Genomic DNA, 25972 nt, shown 5'->3' on the forward strand with positions numbered 1-25972 from the left:
CTACTGATCTTCTGAAAAAACGTAGGGATAAAGACAGAGACAGACCGCATAGGTCCAAAACTGCCGACAACGCTTCCGTTAAGCTAGTCGCCAGTCTGCCTGTACTCAGTGAGGCGCTTTTGCAGTCCCTCATACCTGCTACTTCTGATTCACAGGCCTCTACTGAGACCCATTCAGAGTCCAGTATGCCGTGAGATGCTTCTTTGACTGTGGAACTTGTGGATGTCTCATTCTTGGATGGGTCTGGAGCCGCTGTGCAGGCACCGGCTTCTGAGAGTATCTTCAGGCGTACCGACATTCATATTAAACTGATGCTGTTTTCATCCAGGCCAAAAACTCACACTACGCCTAGAAAAACAATGACCAAACAGCAAGCTCAGGCCCACACGCCTAAAAAACAAATGCTTAGAATGGCTGAAGACCTTATTACCTTAATTAGGGGAAGCCAGCCTTCCCCCTCCAAGAGACCTAGAACTGATTTTCTTTCTGATTCTTCTGATCAGGAATCTGATATTTCTGCTCTTTCTGATTTACAGGATTTGCCCTTATTTACTTATGAGGTTTCTGATGCAGAGGATTCCATTCCCTCTGCTTCCCTTCCAGAAGATTTTTCTTTCGGTGAAACCTTGCACACTCTTAGGGAGCATTTCCGCTGGGAAATCCAGGATTACTCTGAGTCCAAAAAGAGACTTAGGGAAGTTTTACCCCTCCCTCAACACAGGCCTTTAGCTATCCCTCCTGTTCTGGACATTGTAGATGATGCTTTCTTGAATCTAGCCTTACCCCAGACACTTTACCTCCAGCTCCCAGAAAACCTGACCGGTACTACAGAGTACCTGACTCTCTCAAATTCCTCTTCAAGAATCCTTCTGCGGATCCAGAGACCATTTCCCAAGGCCCAAAAGGCATTAAGGCAACTGCTGCCAAAAATCCAACCCCTTCTGATAGAGATTCTAGAGCCTTGGACAGATGGGGTAAGAAGGTATACACTTCTGCTACTTTGGCCATTAGGGCTTTAAATTGCTAGTTTCATATGTTAAAGTATCAGCAGCATATTATGGGACTACTTAGACAGAAAATGTTGATTCCTGACTGTGCTGAACACAAAGAATTGTAAGTTTAGTGCTTTCTGCAGAACAAGTTGGTAAACATACTTTGCAATGTGGTTTTGACTCTTTAGAAGCATCTTGCAGGGCTGCTGTCACTGGGTCTGTACTTAGAAGGCATGCTTGGCTTAAAGAACAAAACTTGCCAGATCATGTTACAGCTAAATTACTGGATGCTCCCTTAAACCAAGACCGCCTTTTTGGCAACAAAGCAGAAGTCGTCCTTAAGACACTGGCCTTCAAAGAACTGGTCCTTTCCAGTCCCTTCCGGGCCTTCTCAGCTCAAACCCAGGAACAGCAGACCACGTAGGTTACAGTCTCAGGCTACGCACAGATCTAAGCAGTGGGGGGCTCACACTTCCAAAGCAGAGAGTAATAAGCCACCCCCCTACAGAAAAATGGCACAATGACTTAACCTTTCCAAGCCCTGCTCTTCTACCTGCCCCCTTAGGATGAAAGCTCACCCTGCATGCAAAAAACTGGGAACTCATTACCCAGGACAAATGGGTTTTGAACATAGTTCCCCAAGGATACAGATTCCACTTCCACACTCTACCAACCCCAAATGGTTGGCCAGACCTCCCCCAAATCAGTGGGCGGAGGCCCAACAGCAGGTTCTCTCTCTCCTCAGTATCACGGCTATTCAACCTGTCCCAGCAGAACAAAGGGGACAAGGTTTTTATTAAAGACTTTTTCTGCTACCCAGAAAAGGCAACTCCTGGTGTCCTATCCTGGACCTCTCTCTTCTCAACACCTTTCTGGTGGTTCCAAATTCAAAATGCTAACTCTTCAACAGCTTCTTCCTATGCTAGCCAAGGATGCGTGGCTGGCAACCTTAGACATAAAGGAAGCTTACCTGCACATCCCAGTAAGAGGATCCTGCAGACAATACCTACGTTTCAGGGCGGGCTCCATGCACTTTCAGTTCTCTGCACTTTTGGCTCATCTACTGAGCCCAGGGTGTTCACAAAGTGTCTAGCTCCAGCCATTGCATTTTGCAGGCAGAGAAATATTCAAATTTACCCATACTTGGACGATTGTCTGATTCAGGCAGAAAGCCAGGACTTGCTGTTACAACACCTGGCATTCATAAAGAAACTTTTAACCTCACTGGGGTACGCCATCAACGAAAAGAAATCTCACCTAGTACCCTGCCAACAGATTGTATTCCTGGGAGCAAGCTTGAACACAACTTCCCAGATGGCATTCCTCACTCTGGCGAAACAAGTTTATTTGGCAACCTACTTCAAACTATTGGCCACAAAACCCCAGCTGTCTGCAAGGAAAATACTACAAGCTCTGGGGTTCATGGCCTTTTGCATTCTACTGATTCCATATGCAAGACTGCATATGAGGAAACTCCAATGGTATCTGAAAAGCTTATGGTGTCAACATTCTCAGGACCTGGAAACAATGATTTCTATCATTCCTTGTATGAAGACAGAGTTCCTTTGGTGGACAGAGGCCTGCTATTACAACAAGGGGCTCCCTTCCACTCTACCCCCTGCCGCCCAAACCCTAACAACAGTCGCATCAGACTATGCATGGGGGGCTTGCATGGCAGGGCAGTGCATTCAGGGCAAATGGAACCCGAGACAGATGTACCTGCATATCAATCAAAAAGAAATGTTACCTGTACAGAATACTCTTAACAGCCTTCAAAGACCATATTCTTTCAGGACAACTATTGGTAAAGACAGACAACACCACAGTTATGTGGTACATAAACAAGCAGGAGGGAACACACTCGTACCCTCTCTGCAGACTAGCCATGGCTCTGTGGGACACAGCCTTGAGCTACTAAGTACACCTACAAGCACAATTCCTGCCAGGCAAGCCAAATTCACTGGCAGAAATATCATGGACCCACACGAATGGAAACAAGAACCCAAAATATTCAACCTCTTGAGGAACAAATGGGGGACTCCAGAGATAGACCTGTTTGCCTCCCCTCAGAACTACCAATTGAACAAATTCTGCACAAGAACTCCCCACAGTCAAGCTTGGAAAGTGGATGCCCTGTCCTTTACCTGGGAAAGCCTCTCGGTTTATGCTTTTCCCCCTCTGCCTCTCCTCTCAAAGGTTCTACTAAAGATCAAACAGGACAAGCCAAGGACAATACTGATTGCACCAGACTGGCCACGCCAACACTTGTACCCTCTCTTGCACAGTATGACACTGCTACAACAGTGGCACCTGCCTCAGACCCCTTCCCTGCTGTCCCAGCAGGCGGGCCAGATTCTGCACCCTCCGCTTCAAACACTGAACCTTGCAGCCTGGCTAATTCCTTGAGCTCTCCCTTAGCATCCCTCAGTAAGCAGGTACTGGATGTCATTTTGGAGGCAAGGAGGCCTAGTACCAGAAAATCCTATCCTGAAAAGTGGAAAAGATACTGTTCCTGGAGCCAGGCTCAGGGGATGGGCACAACAGTGCCCAGCTTACCTCATATTCTACAGTACTTAACAGAAATGCTCCACAAGGGCCTATCCTTATCAATTAAAATTCATGCCTCTGCCATTTCAGCACATTATAATACTGAGCCACCCCTCTTCTCTCACCCCTTGCTAAATCAATTCCTTAGAGTGGCCAAAAATTTAAGACCCCCCAGGAGAGCTCAAACTCCAGCCTGGGACCTTAACTTTGTATTGGAAAAGCTCACTCTCCCCCCTTTGAACCAGCAGAGTTGAACTTCCTTTCTTGGAAAACGGCCTTCCTTCTAGCCATCACTTCAGCAAGAAGAGTGTCTGAATTACAGGCCCTCATGGCAGTGGAACCCTTCATCATCTTCCATGCGGACAGGGTTTCCCTCAGGATTAATCCTTCCTTTATGCCCAAGGTAGTGTCTTCTGTGGCCCTCAATCAGTCCATTCATTTGCCTACTTTTTTCCCTAATCCACAAAATAAAGGGGAACGAATACTGCACTCTCTGGACGTGCACAGACAACTAAGATTCTAGTTGGACAGGACTAAGCCTATCAGAAAATCTGAACAGCTGCTAGTTAGCTTTGCTGCAGGAGCAGAGGGGAAGGCCATTTCAAAGCAAACCATTTCCAAATGGATAGTCCATTGCATTAATTTCTGCTACAAGCACCATGGAAAACCTACCCGACAGGGGATAAGATCACATTCCACCAGGGCTGCATCTACCTTTGCAGCCTTTCACAGAGGAGTCCCTACCAGGGACATCCTAGAAGCTGTTACCTGGAGCTCTGTACATACCTTCACCAAGCATTACCACTTGCCTATCTTTTCTAAATCCAGAGCTGGATTTGCCACTGCAGTCTTGCAGGGATTAATAGCTGGCCCTAATGCTCTTTAACTTCCTCCTCCCTTCCTTAGCTTTGGGAATCAACCCAAATGTGATGACTGCAACAGTGAAACACGAAGAACATAGTACAGTTGTGTACACTTACCATAAATGTAGATGTTATAGTGTATTCACTATTGCAGTCCTAGTTACCTCCCTCCAGCCCCCCTGACTTCTCTTGGCTCTACCTCTCCTTCTTGTTGGTATATTTATTTTTTTCTTGTGTATTTGCTTTTTGATGGGGGTTTTACCATACCTTTTAATTGCTTCCTATTGTGGGGGCACCTGACATCTGGGGCAAGAAAAAAGTACAGTTTTGTACCTACCATAAATGTAGATGTTCGAGTGCTAATACAGCTGCAGTCATAACAGATGGGTTCTCCTGCTGTCAGGCGGGTCCTCGGTTGGCCGAATTCCAAAGTCTAGGTCCGGCGTCTGTTGTCATCACTTCTTCCCTGACGTCAGTGCGACAGGGGTATAAAAGAACCAGCCGACGCCATTTTCTTCAGTCTTTCTTGCCCCAGATGTCAGGTGCCCCCAGAAGGAAGGCAATACATAAAATAATGTAATAATGCAATGCAGTATAATCAAAAAACAGTAGTTGCAAGCAAATACACCATAAAAGAATACCCCTAGAGGGGAAGGTGGGAGGGAAACCTGGACTGCAGCTGTATTAGCACTCGAACATCTACATTTATGGTAGGTACAAAACTGTACTATGTTCATCGTGCATACAGCTGCAGTCATAACAGATGGGTAGAATCCCAAAGCTAAGAAAGGGGTGGTAGGCACTAGGTGGAGCTAGGAGGAGCCAAAATGCCCTGCAAGACTGCAGTGGCAGAGCCTGCTCTAGACTTGGAGTATAATGGTAGGTTGTAGTGCTTAGAGAAGGTATGCACAGAACTCCAAGTGGCTGCTTCTAAAATATCCTTGGTAGGCACTCCTCTGAGGAAGGCTGCAGAGGTGGCTGTGGCCCTGGTGGAATGAGTTCTAATGCCTGTAGGTACAGTTTTGCCATGAAAGGAACAGCAAAAGCGTATGCAGTGGGCTATCCATTTTGAGATTGTCTGTTTGGATATTGACTTTCCTTGAGCTCCTACTGCATAGGCCACAAAAAGCTGTTCTGATTTTCTGAAAGGCTTTGTTCTGTCCAAATAATAACACAGTTGTCTGTGGATGTCCAAGGAATGCAGTAATCTCTCCCCTTTGTTTTGATGATTAGGATACAAAGTAGGTAAATGTATGGCCTGATTTAAAGCTACCCTGGATACCACTTTAGGCATAAAGGACGGGTTGGTACGTAATGAAACTCTGTCCTGATGGAAGATGATGAAAGGCTGGACAGCCATGAGAGCCTGTAGTTCTGAAACTCTACGAGCTGAAGTGATAGCCAGAAGGAAAGCTGTTTTCCAGGACAAATATTATAAATCTGATGAGGCAGCTGGTTCAAAAGGGGGCAAAGTCAGTTTTTCCAGAATGAAATTAAGATCCCAAGCAGGTATTGGTTGTTTTCTTGGAGGTCTTAAATTCTTAGCCCCTCTGAAGAACTGTCTTAATAGAGGGTGAGAGAATAAAGGTGGATCAGTATTGTATTCTGCAGAAATGGCTGAGGCATGGATTTTGATGGAGGAGAACGAAAGTCCACTGCTTAGCAGTTCGGCCAAATATTGTAGTATCTGAGGTAAATTCAGTTTTCCAGGGCACTGGCCCTTTTTCTCATTCCAAACACAAAAATGTTTCCATTTTGCAGAGTAAGCTTTTCTAGTTGATGGCCTTCTGGCCTCCAAAATGACATCCTGCACCTCCTTGGAGAGCAGGGCCTGCTGTGATGCTAAGGAATCTTCCATGCGGCTAGATTGAGTGTCTTCAGCTGACTGTGAAGAGTTTTGAAGCTGTGCTGAGTCAGAAGAAGAGGCATTAGAGGCAGGGTCCATGGTGGGGAATGCGTCAGGCTCCTTAGTAGTGGGTACCAGTGTTGCCTTGGCCAGTCCGGAGCAATGAGGATCATCTTTGATCTGTCTGTTCTGGTCTTCAATAGGACTTTGGGCAGCAGAGGAAGAGGTGAGAAGGCATAAACTGTCATTGATGTCCAACTGAAAGAGAGCGTCCACTCTCCAGGCCTTTGGATGGAAGATCCTTGAGCAGAATTTTGTCAATTGATGATTTTTGTGGGAGGCAAAGAGATCAATGTCTGGCCTTCCCCATTCTTGGATTATTTCTGTAAAAACTTTTGGATGCAACTTCCATTCGTGTGGATCTGTCATGTTCCTGCTTAGGTTGTCTGCCAGCGTGTTTTCCTTGCCTGGCAAGTACTGCGCTTGTAGTTCCACTTGTAAGTCCATGGCCATGTTCCAAAGTGACATGGCCAGTCTGCATAGGGGATAAGAATGTGTTCCTCCCTGCTTGTTTATGTACCACATAACTGTGGTGTTGTCTGTTCTTATCAATAGCTGACCTGGTTATAGAAGGTTCTTGAAGGCTGTAATAGAATTTATCACTGCTAGCATTTCTGTTTGATTGATGTGAAGGCGCTTTTCTTTTTGGGTCCATTTGCCCTGAATGCACCGGTCTGTCATGTGCGCCCCCCAGGCGTAGTCCGAGGCGTCTGTTGTGATGACTTGATCTGCTTGAGGCCTGCTGAATGGAAGACCTGACTTTGTTTGGCATGCTTGAGCCCACCACAGAAATTCCTTTTGCAGACATGGAATTAGTGGTATCATTGTTTCCAAACTGTGGCTGTGTTGAGACCATATGTTTTTTAGGTACCATTGTAGTTTTCTCATATGCAGCTTTGCACATGGGATTAGTAAGATGCAAGATGCCATGAATCCCAGAGCCTGCAGGATTTTCCTTGCAGTCAGCCTGGTGCAATTTGCCAGTGTTCTGAAATATTGAATTAGTTGCCCCTGCTTCTCTGGCGTGAGGTAGGCCATCTGGGTGTTTGTGTCCAAATTGGCACCCAGGATAATTATCTTCCGAGAGGGTATTAGTCTTGATTTCTCTTTGTTGACTGTGTAGCCTAGAGAGTTTAATAATATTATTACATAAGCCAGATGTTTCAGAAGAATGTGCTTGCTATCCGCTTGGATCAGGCAGTCGTCCAAATAAGGGTATATTTGTATCCCTTGAAGTCTGCAGTAGGCAATTACTGATGCCAGGCATTTCGTGAATACTCTGGGTGCAGTAGATAAACCAAAGGGCAATGCAGAGAATTGATAATGTATTGAACCTGCAAGAAATCTGAGGTATCTTCTGCAATTTTGTCTGATTGGGACATGCAGGTATGCCTCCTTGAGGTCCAATGTTACCAGCCAAGACTCCTTGCCCAGCATGGGAAGAAGTTGCTGTAGAGTGAGCATCTTGAATTTTGGTACGAGTAGAAATGTGTTTAGGATGGATAGATCCAAAATAGGTCTCCAATCTTTGCCCTTCCTTGGCACCAGAAATAGCCTGGAATAAAAACCTTGACCTTGTTCGTGTGTAGGTACCTCTTGAATAGCTTTCATGTTTATAAGATCTGAAATTTGCTTTTGTACCTCTGCCCTTTGATTGTGTGGCAGGTTTGGCATGCCTTTCATTTTTGGAAGGGTATGAAAATGGAATTTGTAGCCTCTGTTTATAATGTCCAGAATCCATTTGTCCTTTGTGACAATATGCCAATTTTTTGAGAATAGTGCCAGCTTTCCTCCTAAGGGGGCTGCCATTTGAGACCTGGTTGGCATGCAAAGGGGAAAGTCATTGGTTTTGATTCTGAAAGATTGCGAGTTGTCCTCACCACCTCTTTGTGTAGGAGCTTGCCATTGTCTGCCTCTGTACGAGCCTTGTGTTTGTCCTCTGCCCCTCGGGCGCCTGTATCTGCCTCTTTGGGGTCTGTCTGTGGCAGGAAAGGACCAGTTTTTGGCAGGCCAATTTCTACTAAAACGTGGGGGTTGAACCTGCAGAAATTCTTTCACAGTTTGCATTGATTTAGCCTTTTCCTCCTTTTGCTGCAGAAATCAATATTTGTATGCATCTGTTTGTATATTTGTATTTGATGACTACAAAGTTTCTGTTTGACAAAGGTAATTTTTAAGCCCATTTTATCTAGAAGCATGGAAGAAAAGCTCTGTAGTAAAATTATAAAAAATATATATAAAGATATTCGAGAGAGATTGTAGAGAGAAAACTAAAAAGTGTACATCTTCAAAAAAGGAAGACACACTACCAGATACACGTAGCATGAATGAATTTAAATGTACATGAGCAGTGGCTGTACTACAGCTTACTGACATGTTATCCTATTCACTGACTTAAAAAAAAAAAAAAAAAAAGTCGCAAGCAGTTGAACAGTACCATAAGAACAGTTGCAGTACCAGAAATGTGGTGCAAGTCATTTTACTTTACTTTGGTCATGATTGATCAACCATGTTACATTAAATGGGCTTGAAACAGTACCTCTTCTATGCAAAGGGTATGTCACCAGTACCTTTTTTGTTAATCTAGCCTACTCTGTGGTTGCGCATCTTCATGAGTTAAAATATTTGTAGTGTTGTAGCCATTTAATGTGACATGCTAATTGATTAGTTAGAACCAAGTAAAAAAAAATTGTAGATGCAACCAGGAACCTATTCCCAGTTTATAGTCAGATTGACTGAGGGTTTTGCTAAAAGCTTAGATGAGCATTTGCCATATTAGGTGGTACATAAATATGTTGCTATATGTGCACCATTAGCATATCATGAACATTTTTTCCAGTTTTTGGGTATGGTAGTATATTTTACAAATCCTAGGTTGCTTTAAAATAAGTATCTCTGTGCTTCTGGCTGTGTAGGCAAATTCTGTGCATGTGTGTGTTATATTTACTTATGTAACATTTTATGTAGCTGTTGGAAATTTGCCAAGTCTGTGACTTTTGGTGTAGTCTTTATGGTTCTGTGAGGTCTGAGAATTCTTTTTTTTTTCTTGTTTTCTTATAGATTTTTCATCCCAAGTGAATTCAACATCTCTGAGCTCTCCAACACATCGGGGAACCATGAGTATGTCCACTCTTCATCCGTCCATCAGTGGTTCGAGCATCAGTCCTACACTGAGTTCTCCAACTCAGCTCCACTCGCCCATAAGCACTTTGAGTTCACCAATGAATGGCCTTGGATCCCCATTTTCTGTCATCAGTTCTCCCATGGGCCCTCACTCAATGTCTCTTCCTTCCACACCTGGCATGGGTTTTGGAAGTAGCACTAGTCCTCAGGTAAGATTACTACAATTGTTATTGGTCTGTTATGGACAGTGTGTAGGGAAGATGGATCACATATCTAAAAAGTTTGATTTAATAGAGCTTTGCCTGATTTTTTCAGAATAGTTAGTATAGATATGTTACGTATGCCTGGTTTGGAATACATTAATCAGGATACACGTACACACTTGAGTGTGGTAGGATATAGATTCAGCTTGCAATTTGTAGTTTTGCAGCTGCTAATAGAGGGAGATTATCCAAAATTGATTTCTGTGGACTTGAAAAATCAGAGGTTGCATGCAGAGACCTCTGCACTCTGATCTGCTCAGGTATTACTTCTTCTTACAGAAAGGGATGCAGTGACTTCACAGAATTATTGGCTGACACAACATGGTTAGTTTTCATGAAATTGCATGTCATCAGTACCCCACTGTAAAGTGCAGACTGGTCATACACATACACACAGACACACACGTATGCATCCCTTTTCAGGCCCAGTATTTTAAACTGTAGATTTATTTTGTGCTAAGGAATAATGTTTATTTTCAATGAAAATGTCTTTGCCATAATTTTTCATAATGTATGGCAATCAGCATTGCTTTTGTGCCATCTCTGTAAGTTTTAAGTGACTGAGAGTTGTTTATTGTGCAAGCTGGTTTGTAAACAGTTATTTCAGAAGCTCAAAGCAGAAAGGCAGAGTTGTCCACTTCAGACTTCTAGAAACACATTCTAGGAATGATGTAAATGAACATGTATGTTACTTAGTGTGCTTCTTTGTTTTAGTTATTTCTTTTATTACTGCAGTAAAACTTCCTAGGTGGTATTTTTGATCCTAAATTGTAGACATAGAAAATGGTGAGTGTGTGCAAATAAAATATACTGCAATGTCTGTAATGCTGGTAAATCATTGACTGTTCATGCAGTTTAAGATGGTAAATAATTATAATGTCAGTGTAGTATACACATGAATGCATGATAGTAAATTCTAGGCCATTTAAAGTGTATTGTCTTGCTTTCGTGGCTTACCACTTATACCGCTGTATGTGGTGTATAAAGTGCTGATCCACATCTCCTATGTATTGGCAAAAATTTTCAGTCTTTAAAAATAAATGTGTGAAATTTGTTTTTTACTACATTGATCACACTGAGGTTTTAGAATGATTTTTAACCTTTTAATCAACTGAGGGAAACTGTCCGAGGCATCAATAGTTTAATCGACACAAGTTGGGCATGTGTGGAGAGGCGCACATTGGAGTCTATGGACAGCCACTTTACATTACATCACACAAGGAGAAACTAAATTTATTAGGTGGTTTCTATAAAAAGTTTACAAAGCTTTTTATTAAAATATGACCCAAATAAATATGTCTCCACTTGTGCAAAATGCATCACAGGATTTAACTAACAAATGCTGCGATGTAGTACAATATCATACCAAAACACTTTAAGTAAAATTAAATCAGTAGCTGTAAAACTAATTCTAGAGAATACAATTCAATGAAATCCTGCAAACTTGGACTTGCAGCTGTGATTGAATAACTACAGGCCGCTAATACTAAAGTTTCTGTGAAAGATGTAAACAAATTTTAAGTTGTTAGTCATTTAAGATGCAAACGAATTAACAATTCCTGTAGAACTTCACAGCCTAACAAGGGTTTTCAATACAGGGGATTGATATGTCAAACATTATATTGTACTAGGGCTATTTTTGACAGGGATTATATTGGCAATCCTAAAATGGATAATTTGTTGTTGGATATCTTGAAAGGCATAAAGGTTATCTGCCAATTAACATGAACTATTTATAAAAGTCATTTAAACAAATGAAACAGCATTTTTTTTCATGTGTTGTGCTATTTTTTGGACAGCTAACAATCCCTTTCAGCCCCCCACCAAATGAGAAAATGTTTAGTCAAAACATGATTGACCCATCTTATATCCAGTCACCACCTCAAGGCGAGGGCTACCAGCTGCTCCCTTTTTGGCTGCTGAATCCATGCTGGAGGGCATAATCTGTTCTCATCATTTGCTTGAGTGCCTTCTTTTGTGTGTGTGTGTGTGTGTGTGTGTGTGTGTGTGTGTGTGTGTGTGTGTGTGTGTGTGTGTGTGTGTGTGTGTAAAGGGGAGGTAGGCGTATTCCCTGTCACTTCACTTCCTTTCTAAAGGAGGAATGTGCATAGACATTTTTGCTGGTGGCACAGAGGGTGAAGCCCTGACTATGGCCAGGTGACCCAAGTTCAGTTAATGGTTCAGGTGCTAGACAGTGAGGTACAGAGAGAGGATGTGGCCGTACTAGAGGAGTGAAGCATGAAGGGTCGTCATTCTTTAATTGTGGCAGAGTCCAGAGCTCAAAAGGCACGAGAGGGATAGGGTTGAGAGTGATCAGGCATGGCTGTTCTTTGGGCTCGTAGTGGAGTATGTGCTAAAGCCACTTCTATAGCTTACCTAATTCACATCACAGCCCTGGGGGCAGGAATTAGGCCTAAGGCAAAATTTCAGCCCTTTCAGAAAGATTACATTCTCATGGTAGTTTGTGTGTCACCCATAGGTTTAAGTCTTCCCAAAAAGTAGAAGTCAAGTGTCCTTAGCCTGGGGAAGGGAATGGGTTTATCAAGAATGTTTGGAGGTAGGGGTGATAGTCAAAAATACTGGAGCAAAAAATGATAAAAGTATAATGATAATAAATGTACATTAATATACTTCTGCTGATCCTTCTGAAGGATTAGAAGTCTGGAATATTTGGGTACTTTTTTAATTAGATCCCCTGGTACTTAATGGCTTTATGTTCCCTATCTCAATGGAAAGGCTGCTGCTGTTCAGTGTTTGTTTCTTCTGCCACACTCCATTTAGTGTCTTAAGCCCGTTTTTAAACCAAGAGTGCCAGTTTTATTAGGCAGCAGGGAAATGGAATTTACTGGAAAAAAGTGGCAAAAGGGCCGAAGTATTGGGAACAATTAACTAAATAGAGGAAATATAATAGAATGAGAAGCGGGCAAGAAGACATTTGGACTGCAGGCTAGAGACTGCCTTCCCCGTCAGGTATTGTTGTCAGAGTATAGGCAGAGAGAAAGGTGTAGGAGGAACCCAATTGAAAGACCTGCTCTTGCAGATTGTAGAACAGAAGCGGCTGTTAAAAAGGGATAATTAGTAGGGCTTATAAGATATTGTGCAATAACTACCTGAAATCAATCGAAGGAGGTTAGAAAAGATTGGCAAGACAGATTAAATAAGCAATTCACAATGGAACAATGGGAGGACATATGTATGGCTCCCAAATATGCATAAAAAGTCGTAAAGATTTAGGATTTTTGCTTAAAAGTGTTTGCATAGGTATTTCAAGCAGACTCCAAAGAATGTTTCCTTGGGGAGATGGCAGTTGTAGGTATGATGGGGAAGAAAGAGGTAACTGGGAGCAAATGTTTTGGGAGTGTCATGAGTTGCAGACTTAAAAATTCCCTACAGAGTACTTTGTGAGAAATATTGGGTAAGCAAACGGGTGTAACTAAGAAAATAATTATTTTGAGTTGTGATACAGGATATAAATTGCCTAGACATAGTAAAGTCTTGTTAAGTTTAGTTCTGTTGACTGCCAGAAAGCTGTATGTGAAGTATTATATATTGTAACAGAGATTAAAGAACTGGAAGTGGGAGCTTTAGAAAAGGGTAGGAGCCAAATACATAGGAAAAATGGGAATTGTGGGAACAATGCATGCAGAATAATGTATTGGAGGAGAAGTCAGGTTTAAGGGAAGGCAGGAATGGGTCAGCTTGTACTGTTGCATTGTTAATACACAAAAGAATGTATGTTTTTTTTTCTTTTATATAAATGTAGGCTTGCCTATAAGTGAAAATTCAATAAATATGTTAAAGGTTGCCAGTTTCACAGATGGAAGTCAGTATTTGTGCTTTCAAACTAGCCATGGTTTATTAGCTGAAAAAATATGTTGCCATTTACCAAATGTTTTCTTGGTGTGGATTTTTAGAAGTGAGACTGCATTCATGGAGAAAGTGCATATCAGTAAGTTTTTATAAATCATAGTTGTGGTTGAATTTGAATGTTAGTGTTGTGAAATACATGATTCATTCCAACCTACTGATTATGTTCTCTGCATATAATACCACTGATTGCAAAGTTCCACTTTACCCGTAATGTGCATAGTAAAATGGATCCATAACTTTTTTAGTGGTACTCATAGCTTGCTTAATTTGTTGTTCTTCTTTCCGCTTTTCCCGGTTAGAGGTAGCCACAGCGGAACTCCGGTCTGCTAATGATTGGCAGTAGATTTTTACAGTGCCGAGGTGCTAGCCCGACACCCAACCTTCAACAAAGGCACGCCCATTCACGCATGTCTTTCAAACGCCACTCGACCGCAGGGAGGATGCAAATTAAGTACAAAAGCTGCTAAAACCGTCATAATTAGGTACGTTTACCTTTTAGGTATTGTTTAGATGGTCTTCGTGTTTCACTGTTGCAGTCATCACGCTTGGGTTTTCTGCCTGCAGGTAGCCCTCAGTCGGCCTGAATACCAGAGACTTAGTATTTAGGCAGCAGATGCCATTACATCCGTCTTTCTTGCTGAGGAGTCCGAAGCAGCAGCAGTTCGCATGAGTGCCAGTTGGCTGCTACCTGAGCTTTTCATTTACGAACTGAATCATCCTGAAGTCTTCTAAAGCTAAGCACCCCGTTGGGGATCCTTTTTTCTTGCTCTCACCGATGTCAGAAAAAGTTAACAATTATCTTGCCTGTGGAAAAGCAAATACCACACCGAGATTTTCATTCTTACTGCATCTCCTGTTTAGGCCCAGACCTCGACGTACCTCGCTGTCAATTTTGTGCCTTGTTCAACGCCCGAACCATTTGTCGTCGGGCCCTTATTGTTGCTAAATACTTTCGTTCTCGATCGCCATATTCCAAAATGGCTTCATTAAACCATCCGACTACCGATATTCCGAAAAAACGTAAGGTTAAAGACAGAGAGAGACCGCACAGATCCAAAACTGCCGATGACGCTTCTGTTAAGCTAGTCGCTAGTTTGCCGGTACTCAGTGAGGCGCTTTTGCAGCCCCTGATGCCCGCTTCTATGGATTCGCAGGCCTCTACTGAGACCCGTTTGGAGTCCGGTATGCCGCGAGACTCAACTATGGAACCTGTGGATGTCTCTACCTTGGATGAGTCCGGAGTCGTTGAGCAGGCACCGGCTTCTGAGGAAGTTCTTCGCACTACCGTTCGACACAAACAGACGACCTCTTTCATGTCTTCGGTTCTATCTAAAACTACTGAGTTTCTAAGGCCAAGAATACGCGCTATACCTCGAAAACCAATGACCAAAGCGCATGCACCTGCTTCCTTGCCACAACATCAAATGCTTAAAGTGGAAGAAGACCTTATTATGCTAATTAGGGTGAAGCCAGCCTTCCCCTGCTAAGTGAAAAAGAGATCAGTCCCCTGCAGCTTCAATAGACTCAAGGGTCCGCAGACTCTGAGGTATCGGATTATGAAGACGTGCCCTTATCTGCTTATGAGGATTCTGATGCAGAGGAATCCATTCCCTCTGCCTCTCCTCCAGAGGATTTTCTTTTGGTGAAACCTTACATACCTTAAGAGAGCATTTCCATTGGGAATGCCAAGACTATCCTCAGTCCAAAAAGAGACTCTGCGAATTTCTAGATTTGCCACAACATAGGCCTTTAGCAATACCCCAGTCATGGAAGTTGTTGATGGTGTCTTTATGGAGTCCAGCTTTACCCCTGATACTTTACCCCCTGCTCCTAGGAAATCAGACAGGTACTACAGAGTACCTGATTCTCACAAATTCTTTTTCAAAAATTCTACTGCTAATGCAGAGATCATTTCCCAGGGGCCTAAAGGTATCAAAGCTACTACAGCTAAGAATCCCACCCCTTTGGACAGGGATTCCAGAGCTTTGGACAGATTGGGTAAGAAAATGTATACCTCTGCAACTCTCGCCATTAGGTCTCTAAATTCTCAGTTTCACATGCTGAAGTACCAACAACATATTATGGAACTTGAGCAAAAAAAACGGAGCCTTTACAGACTGTGCAGAAAACAAAGAATTGCAAGAGCTTATGCATTCTGCAAGCCAAGTCAGCAAGCATACATTGCAGTGTGGTTTTGATGCCATAGAAGCATCTTGCAGGGCAGCAGTCACTGGTTCTGTACTGAGAAGGCATGCTTGGCTTAAGGAACAGATCTTGCCAGACCATGTCAAATCAAAGTTATTTGACGCTCCTTTGCACAAGGGCAGTCTGTTTGGCACCAAAGCAGAAGAGGTTCTTAAAAAGATGGAAGAAAAAGCTAAATCTATGCAGACAGTTAAAGAATTCTTGCAATTACAGCCTCCTAGATTCAGTAGGCATTGCCCCTTGAAACATTGGTCCTTTCCAGCCCCCTCAAGGCCTTCTCAAACCAGACCCAGAGGTAACAGATCACCCAGACTACAGTCTCAGGGTATGCAGAGGTCTTAAGCAATGGAGCACCACCAGCTCCAAAGCAGGGAGTGCTAAGCCACCCCCTTACGGAAAGAATTCTCAATGACTTCTCAACTCCACTCCCCACCTCTGCCCAACTACTTGTGCCCCTAGGAGGAAAACTTGCCCTTCATGCAAAAAGCTGGATTTATAGGTTCAGGGTACTAGGCTATCAGCCATAGGGCCTATACAAGCCTAGCCATAACAATTCCTTGGCAATTTCTTCCCACACTATTTACTTCCCTGGATCCCTGTCTAGCAGGGCAACTGAAGTGATCCCTGGGGTGGATTTCCTTTCTCCCATCCAATCGTCAAGGTTCCTTTTGAAGAGGGCCAAAGAGGCACTCTGCTTGACATGTATGGGCAATCTATTCCAGAGACTGGGGAGTCTCTGGATCAGGAACCTATCCCTCCAGCATGTTTTGTTTATTGTGATGACAAGGTTTAGATCCCTGGAGCGTGTGGCTCTGACGGATTGGGATTTCTTTAAGTGTAGCATGTCCAACAGCTCTGGGTTTGACATGGCCTTGTATGTTAAGCAGAGATCGCCTCTGAGTAGACGATATGCGACAGAGTATAGCTGGAGTTTTTTAAGGCAGTCAGCGTAGGGCATCTGCTTTAGATCTGTGATTCTTTTAGTGAGGTATTTCTGCGGCCTTTCCAGTTGTTGCAGATGTCTTGAGAGGTACATACCAAACGGGGTATTGTATTCTATAATGGGTCTAATGAGGGATGAGTACAATGGGACAATGACCTCCTTTTTTCTGGATGAAAAGCCCTTAGTGATGAGGTGTGCCACATAGAAGGATTTCCTGACTGTTGTGGCGATGTGGTTATCGAAGGTGAGACCACAGTCCACCTGTGCCCTAAGTCTCTTATCACACTTTCGGTGTTTAGTGTACTGCCACCTATATGGTAATTCACGGATACATGTTTTCCATCACCAAAGACTAATGGGTCCTCAACATTGTATCCCAGGGGTACAAATTTTACTTCCACTCACTGCCAACCCCAAACGGGTTCCCAGACCTTCCTCCAAACCAGTGGGCAGAGGCACAAAATCAAGTTCAATCCCTGCTCTCTCTAAAGGCAATTCAGCCTGTTCCTGCGGAACAGACAGGCCAAGGATTTTATTCCAGACTCTTCCTGGTACCCAGAAAAGAGGGCACTTGGAGCCCAATCCTAGATCTGTCAATTCTCAACACCTTCCTGGTGGTACCAAAATTCAAAATGCTCACCCTGCAGCAGCTTCTGCCTATGCTAGCCAAGGATGCCTGGTTAGTCACCCTAGACTTAAAAGAAGCCTATTTGCACATCCCTATAAGGGACTCAAGCAGGAAATATCTGCGCTTCAGAGCAGGATCTGTGCATTATCAGTTCTCTGCACTTCCCTTTGGCTTATCCACTGCTCCCAGAGTATTCACAAAATGCCTGGCTCCAGTCATTGCTTACTGCAGACAGAGAAATATCCAAATTTACCCGTACTTGGACGACTGCCTAATTCAGGCAGACCGTCAGGAAATACTGTTGCAGCACCTGACATTTGTAAAAAAAAAAAAGCCTTCTAACCTCCCTGGGCTTACACCATCAACGAAAAGAAATCAAAATGTGTCCCCAGTCAAAAGATTGTATTCCTGGGAGCAAGCTTGGACATAGCATCCCAGATGGCATTCCTCACTCCAGAAAAACAAGCCTGTCTCTGACTGTTTAACTCAAATGGCCACCAGAACCCAGCTATCCGCAAGGAAAATCCGCAGGCCCTAAGGTTCATGGCCTCATGCATCTTACTAATTCCATATGCAAAACTGCATATGAGGAAACTTCAATGGTACGTAAAAAGTCTTCGGTGCCAACATTCTCAGGACCTGGAAACCATCATTCCTATCATACCCTGTCTAAGGACAGAGTTTCTTTGGTGGGCAGCAGCATGCAACCACAACAAAGGACTGCCCTTTACTCAACCCCTCGCTGCCCAAACTAGACACGCATCAGACTATACCTGGGGGGCACACATGGACGGCAAGTGCATTCAGGGCTGCTGGAGTCCAAGTCAAATTCATCTGCACATCAACCAGAGAGAGATGCTAGCTGTGCAGCACGCTCTGACAGCTTTCAGATCCCCACTCTCACCAGGACACCTGCTAATAAAAACCGACAACACCACAGTTATGTGGTACATCAACAAGCAGGGGGGAACACTCTTACCCATTCTGCAGACTAGCCATGGCCCTGTGGAACACGGCTTTGGACATGCAGGTCCCTCTGCAAGCTCAGTTCCTGCCAGGCAAACAAAACTCACTGGCAAATGACTTAAGCAGAACTCTCCTAGACCCACACAAGTGGCAATTAGAGCCCAGCACCTTCAACCTTCTGATTCAGAAATGGGGGACCCCAGAGGTGGATCTATTTGCCTCCCCCTTGCAATCACCAGCTCAGTAAATTCTGCACCAGGGCCTGGAAAGTGGATGCCCTATCCTTCCAGTGGGTAAATTTCTCAATCTATGCCTTTCCCCCTCTGCCCCTTCTCTCAAGAGTATTGCTCAAGATAAGACAGGACAGACCAAGGACAATTCTGATTGCCCTAGACTGGCCACCCCAGCACTGGTACCCGCTCCTGCACAGCATTTCCCTGGTGCCACCCTGGCACCTACACCAGAACCCAACCCTGCTGTCTCAGCAGGGGGGACAGATCTTGCATCCACAGCTGCAAACCCTAAATCTTGCAGCCTGTTTATTCCAGGAATTCCCCCCCCAGTAGCCAGCCTAAGCAAGCTGATCCTATGCTGATAAGTGGAAAAGGTACTGCTCCTGGATTTAATCTAAAGGAGGGGACACAAATCTGCCCTCCCTGCCTCTAATCCTGGATTACTTAGCAGATCTACTCCACAGAGGCCTATCCCTCTCCATTAAGATCCATGACTCTGCCATTTCAGCTCATTACAACATTGAACCACCTCTCTTCTCTCACCTTCTTCTCAAACAGTTCCTGAGAGGGGCAAACAACTTAAGGCTGCCAAGGTGGGCACCCACACCTGCTTGGGACCTTAACTTTTTACTGGAAAAGCTCACGCTTCCCCCCTTTGAGCCTGCAGCTTCAGCAAAGTTAAAATTCCTCTCTTGGAAAACAGGCTTGCTTCTGGCCATCTCTTCCTTCAGCTAGAAGAGTATCTGAGCTACAAGCACTCATGGCTGTGGAACCCTTCATTATTTTCCATGCTGACAGGGTTTCCCTCAGGACTAACCCTTCCTTTATGCCTAAAGTGGTATCCAATGTGGCTCTCAACCAATCTATCCATTTGCCAACTTTCTTCCCTAATCCTCAAAATAGAGGAAAGGATCCTGCACTCCTAGGATGTGCACAAACAGCTCCGATTCTACCTTGAATAGGACTAAGCCCTTCAGGAAATCTGACCAGTTACTAGTCAGCTTTGCACCAGGGGTAGAGGGCAAGGCCATTTCTAAACAAACAATTTCCAAATGGATAGCACACTACATCCATTTTTGCTACAAACACTATGAGAAACCAACTCCACAGGGGATCAGAACACATTCCACTAGGGCAACTTTTACCTCTACAGCATTCCTCAGGGAAGTCCCTACCAGGGTCATCCTGGAAGCTTCTACCTGGAGTTCTGTATATACCTTCGCCAAGCATTACCACGTGCCTCTCTTTTTCAAATCCAGGACGGGTTTCGCTACAGCAGTCCTGCAAGGCATACTGGCCAGCCTCAACTCTTCTTGACTGCCTCCACCCTTCTTCAGCTTTGGGAATCTACCCAAGTGTGATGACAGCAACAGTGAAATACAAAGAACATAGTACAGTTGTGTACACTTACCATAAATGTAGATGTTCGAGTGTATTCACTGTTGCAGTCCTGGTTTCTCTCCCTCCTGCCCCCTTGTTTCTCTTTTTCTCTCTTCTCTATGCCTATTACTCACCCCTTTCTGGGGTATTGGTATTTACTTTTTACTTGTGGTGTTTTCCCAAGCCACAACTTAGCTCCCTATTTGGGGGGATCCTGACATTTGGGGCAAGAAAAACTGATGGTGTCGTCTACCTGTTTTTATACCCCTGACGACCTGACGTCAGTCCTGGAGCATCAGCAACTGACGCAGAAATACTAAGTGTCTGGTATTTGGGCTGACTGAGGCCTACCTGCAGGCAGATAACCCAACTGGGATGACTGCAACAGTGAATACACTCGAACATCTACATTTATGGTAAGTGTACACAACTGTACTTTTGATGCTACATGACTAACAAGAAAATGAGTCTTATTCAATTGTGCTGCACAAGATTACCTTTTCTATTTCCAGATTCTGTTATTTTTCTCTGTAGTAAAATGTAGACAAAGTTATATGTTGTACTACCTAGCAAAATATGTCTTTGTACATCAGTGCTATGCAAAACAGGAGAAGAAACATTTGGTCATCTCAAATTGTTTTTTTTCCTTCCATATTTGGAGCAGCATGTGTTTGTGGATAGGACAAAGGTGACATTGGCCATTTCATGACATATATAGGCAATATTAAAACTGTAATTATTGGAAGTAAATCATATGTGAGATGTATGTTTCCTGCTGTGATTTATCTGTACTTGCACCAGATAGTGGTGTTATAAGGAATCGGGTTAAACGAACAAAACTGTTTCACAGTTCTGACTTTTTACAGCTCTTCTTCCCTGCTTAAATGATTGATTGCATAAACTGATTTAGTGTAATGAAGTCAGTGTTCACTAAATGAAGGCACATATGGACAGCATACTGTGAAAACCCACGCTCTACGTTTTACTAATGGTGTTGTTAGTGCGTGCTTAGCAACATTGCTTAATTTTTCAGTAAGGTATGTAGTAGACTTTTTAAAAAATGGAGCAATAGCCAGAGGCATTCAAGATGTCACTTGGTGAGCAAGCTTAAAAAAAGTGTTGTACTTGTTGAAATAAGCAACCAAGCATCAAACTCAAAATAGCAGTTGTTACTATTCTATAAAAGCTTTCATGTGAACTTAACCATTTCTTCACTTGAGTTGATCTTTACATGTTTTGCTGTAAACAGTGCAAAATGTCTGACTTTTTATGATCTATATCTGCGTCTAGCATCATAAATGAAAAACTAGTTGTATTGATGGGCCTGGTAGTTACAGGTCCTGCTTCAGGACATGAGATGACACACGCGCAAAGCTTCAGGGCAGTACTCCTAGTTAAAGGATTTTGTAGGTACAAAATGCATATGTCTTTGATACTATAGGTCTTAAAATTGTTGTGTGTATGTCCGGCTATGTGTTTAGGGACATGGGGTTACAAATAAAGGGCTACAGGCCCCATCATTTTGTGCACAGTCAGCTTTTATGTATGCCTACTTCTGCATTCACATTTTGCTACACTTAAGGTTCAGTACTTAATTTGTATGTTTTACATTTTCCATTGTTAGTACAAGGCACGTGTTTTCAGTTGCACTAAGCTTGATTCTGTTGCACTTCATGGTAATGTCCCTTTTACACTACCTTTATCATTGTTTTTCATTAAATGGACTTTGACAGCATCACGTCTGAGACATCATTTCATTGCAGAAGTTCTGTACTGCATATGAAGTGGAAATATGTCTGCACTCCACAGCCTAAGATTTTCACGTTACACATTAGGCAAGTTCGTCTTTCCATGTGACTTCTCCAGCTCTTTAGCTCCAGATAGTTTGTGAAATCATGAGGAAGCAGAAGCATTTCCAGCGCAATAAAGCATCTTTAAGTGTGCTTTGACAGAAAAGCACATTCAGAGACGATGAAAGGAAATTAATTTTAATATGGCACTGCCTAGCAACACTGCATATGAAGGTATATTCGAGAAGCTGTTTTTCAAGGTCTTCCATGACTCGTTGACATAAACGGCATTAAGGAAGACACATGTCTTCCCTGAGGCTTTTTTTCTTTCACAAAATATAAAATGGTAAATGGATTAAGGTCTGCACTAGTCACTCATTCAGTGAAGGTTTAGCTGTTTGGGTAACTATAAGCATTATTTTTCCTGCAGGGAAGCAATATATTACAAATTTAAGCATACAGCATGCTTAGTGAATGGCTACAAATAGAATCGTCTCTTCTTCCTAACAGAAAGCAGTAGCGATGCATATTAAAGCAGTAAATGTTTCTTGTATGTAGTATTTGCATAAGTACGTAACTTTTGACTTATCACCTTTGTAGGTGTGTTGCCTTGCTTATGTTGAATAATGTTATTTGGTTGACTTGTGCTTTCACTAACACACACTGTTTCACTTTCTTGTAATACCGCCTCCAAAGGAGGTGCCGTTTGCCAGAGAGTCATATTTTATTTGTGTACATATGGATTTACTTTATTCATTCACTTAAACTAGAGAATAGATGAAAAGCCAGTGAAGGCTCTTTTACACAGTTGGTTTGGGGTGAAAATGTAAACAAGGGTGAAGTCTACAACAGTAATATGTAGAATACAGTCACAGTTTAAATAATATAACATCATTAAACAGCTTATCTACAGTATTTTATAACACCAAACCATAGCAGAAGTATAAATGGCATAATATTAAGTAAGATTAATTATACTTACTGGCTGAGTAACAATTCACAGAAATGTTTACACATTGTAGGAGTTTACACGGAAATGTTAAACTTAGGATTTTGCTTCCTGCCTTGTTCTTACTGTGTATGTTCCTTCACCATTAGGAACTAGCATATCAAATATATTTCGCAGAATCACAAATCAAATGGTTGTTTAATGCTGCCTCTTAAATCTGAGCCACAGTCGTATTGTAACACTATTAACATACATAGTTACATTCTTCAGACCCCACCACAAATAACAGTCGTGTATCAATGCATTTGATTTGGTGAATCTGGCAAATTGGGTGGTTAATGCATTAGGATTTCACCCTCTTTCCTGGAAAGTCTCAAGAGAAAAGCACTCCATTCTGAAAACCTAGTAGATGAGCCAAACGAATGCAGCATGTAACTGCAGTGAGAGTTCATATAATTCGGTGTCACTTCCTCCCATTTCATAACACTGGCAGTTATCCAGGCCCCAAGTTCAGTGGACCAGAAATAACAGTGGAGTACTAATTTTTTTGCCACTGAAAAAATGTCTGCTTTTGAAATAAAGAACACTTTCCTCACTTCTGTATTGTCTTTTTTTTTTTGTGTCTCCATTTTTAAATGGAGATAACTGTCTTTATGTCCCCACCTCATCCTCCTGTTGATTAGCTCTTGCCGCATACCAGTACTTTACATCAGGTGGAGAAGGATCCTTTCCTTGATATGTCTGTTGGTTGCCCAAGAGCAAGCCATGAACGTATTATTACAGTGCATTTATGAGCTGGTTTCCGTGTGCAGTGTTACCCACAGAGAAGTCCAACAAATTATTATAATATGGCCGTTTCTTCACAGGGAGTCGAATTAGTCAGACATTGCCAGGGCATCTGAACTGAGATATCTGAAAATGGGTAACCAGAGGCAAAATGAGAATTTTTTTCTGTGGGAGTGGGCAGGGTTTTCTACATCTTCCATAAAGCGATATTTGCTGTACCCAGTACTTTGTGTAATCAGTTCCATAGTTGCTTTGCCTCAGGAGGTTCTGCCTCTGGGTGCCCTTTTTAGCCACAACAGCAATCTGGCTAATTTGTCATCAGCTCATGCATCAACTCCAGTTGACATTTTGGTACACAGACATCTCCTTGACTGTGCCACTTTCCTCTAGCAGTTCCGTCCTTCACACTTGTTTTACAAAATCACATCTTGGGTCCAAAGCTTGTCTTTTATCATCATAGTTGATAGAACTGGTTTTAAAGCATTTCACTGTAAGTGCATTATTTTGTGATCTAGCTACAACAGTTTGTTTAGCTAGTTGTTATGCCTTATAGATTTGAAGCACATAGTCTTTGCAATAGGGTGGTTATTGCTATAAGTTTGTGTTTGATTTCAGTTGTCTTGTTGTCATTTGTTAGCACTCACTATGAGGGTAAAACTTCACTTTTATGACAAAACCCTTCTGTCATTAAAGATTACATTAAAGCAAACCTAAATCAGAAAACTGATGACCTGATGAAACTTAAACACCCTTGTCACCCCGATGAGTCCATATCTGACATGTGACTACAGTTGTGGATAATTTATATGCCCATATCAAAGCATCTCTCCCCATAAGGTGTAAATACAAAGCCCCTGTGGTGGATCCCTAATATAAACAAACTATTAAATTACAGGAAGAAACTTCTAATCTGTAAAAGCAAACTTTTCATGCCTCATCATCTAGAGACAAGCTCAGAAATCTCAACAAAAAGCTCAGAAACAAAATTAAGTTCTTCAAAAGTAAGTACAGATTAAGAATTGCTACCCCTGCTAAGGACTACCACAAAGCCTTCTTCAGCTATGTCAGAAACTCAGTGGACATAATACCCTGCAATGCTCAGAGCTGATAGATAGCAACACTTATTCTCTGGGGACATGCCCAGTGTATTAGAAGACAAAATCAGCTCTAACTTTACTCCCTGATCTCCCCCAAAGTTTCCCCAGCTTATTACTACACCCATACCATCACCTCTGATCACCTCTGAGCTGGTCTTGAATGCTCTGTCAGTAAAATATAGTCTTATAAGCCTCGCAAACATTCTCTGCAAAGGAATGTAATTCAGCATTATGGAACTTGTTAATAAGTACATAAGCTGTCTACAAGACCTGGACCCAAGTCAGGTTGGGTTTGTTAAAGGAAGAACCTGCCTCCTGAATGTGGTGGGCTTCTTTGAAAATGTGATTGATGCATTAGACTCTGGCATAATAGTTCACGCTGTCTACCTGGACCTGGCCAAGGCCCTTGATACCATCCTACATTCTGGCATTATCAACAAGTTAATTAAATTAAATGTGAATTCCTTTCTTATGTCCTGGATAGCCAACTGGTAGAACCCAGTCTGCTAATGTGGGAAGTGTTCTCTCTTTGAAAAGAGTATTACCACCAGTGTTCCCCAGAGATCCACTCCGGGACCACTTCTTTTTTTTGTATTTACTTCTCTTATGTCAAGGCTGTTGTCAAGGGCCTGTGGCTGACCAAGTTTGCAGATGACTGCAAGTGACACCTAAATTCTTCAGGATGGACAACAGCTAAAACTAAATGTCATGAAATACAGCATGTGACCTTTGTCAAAGATGGACACCCATCCACCTATCACATAGATGACATCCCTTTGAAAGTTGATTCAGCCATTGGGGACCTGGGCAGTTTGTTGACAGCAAACTATCCTTTGATCACTATGTATCTGTTGTTATTAGGAAATCCTTTTACCTTGCCAGACTAATCATCAGGGGTATTTCTTCAAGATCTAAGGAAGTTATTTTCCCTCTCTATTCTTCCCTTATTAGACCCTTGCTAGAGTATTTGACCTTTTGATATGCATGTGTCCAAGTGTTTAACATGTCTTGAGAGACCACAGTGTTTCCTCACTAAGTTAATCAGGGACAAGTCTTTCTTGAACTATGCAGGCCATCTTAAAATGTATGTTTCTCTCTCTCTTCTGATTCCTGCAAACTTTTGAGAGTTGGCAGATGTGTAGCCTACAGATGCTCAAAGGACTCGAGTCCTGTGCCACCCCTGCAAATCCACAAATCTAGTAATACCTTCACCATGTGGTCAAGCAATAGAAATATTAACTTCCACTAAAACATATGTAGGACCTCCTGGTGAGGCAGCTATATTTCTCAGAGTTCCTCTTTTATTGAATTAGACGTCCTTTCAATGTAAAGCATACTGGCTTCCTGATCCTCTTAAAGTGTAGCCTGGATGAATGGATGGGCATTCATAAATACACTCCAGGTCTTTGGGCATTCATAAATACACTCCAG

General features: G+C 42.7%; 1 protein-coding gene across 3 annotated transcripts in view; it reads left to right on the forward strand.

The window, feature by feature from the left end:
* Positions 1 to 25972, forward strand: part of RXRA (retinoid X receptor alpha) — a 1663729-nt gene that overhangs the window by 1229085 nt on the left and 408672 nt on the right. For all 3 annotated transcript variants that reach the window (XM_044058644.1, XM_044058646.1, XM_044058645.1), the window contains exon 4: positions 9369 to 9640. In XM_044058644.1, the coding sequence (XP_043914579.1) occupies positions 9369 to 9640 (272 nt within the window). The remainder of the gene's footprint in view (positions 1 to 9368; positions 9641 to 25972) is intronic.

This window comes from Protopterus annectens, chromosome 16.part0, assembly GCF_019279795.1.
Source record: "Protopterus annectens isolate FY-2018-M chromosome 16.part0, PAN1.0, whole genome shotgun sequence".
Taxonomy (NCBI): Eukaryota; Metazoa; Chordata; order Ceratodontiformes; family Protopteridae; genus Protopterus; species Protopterus annectens.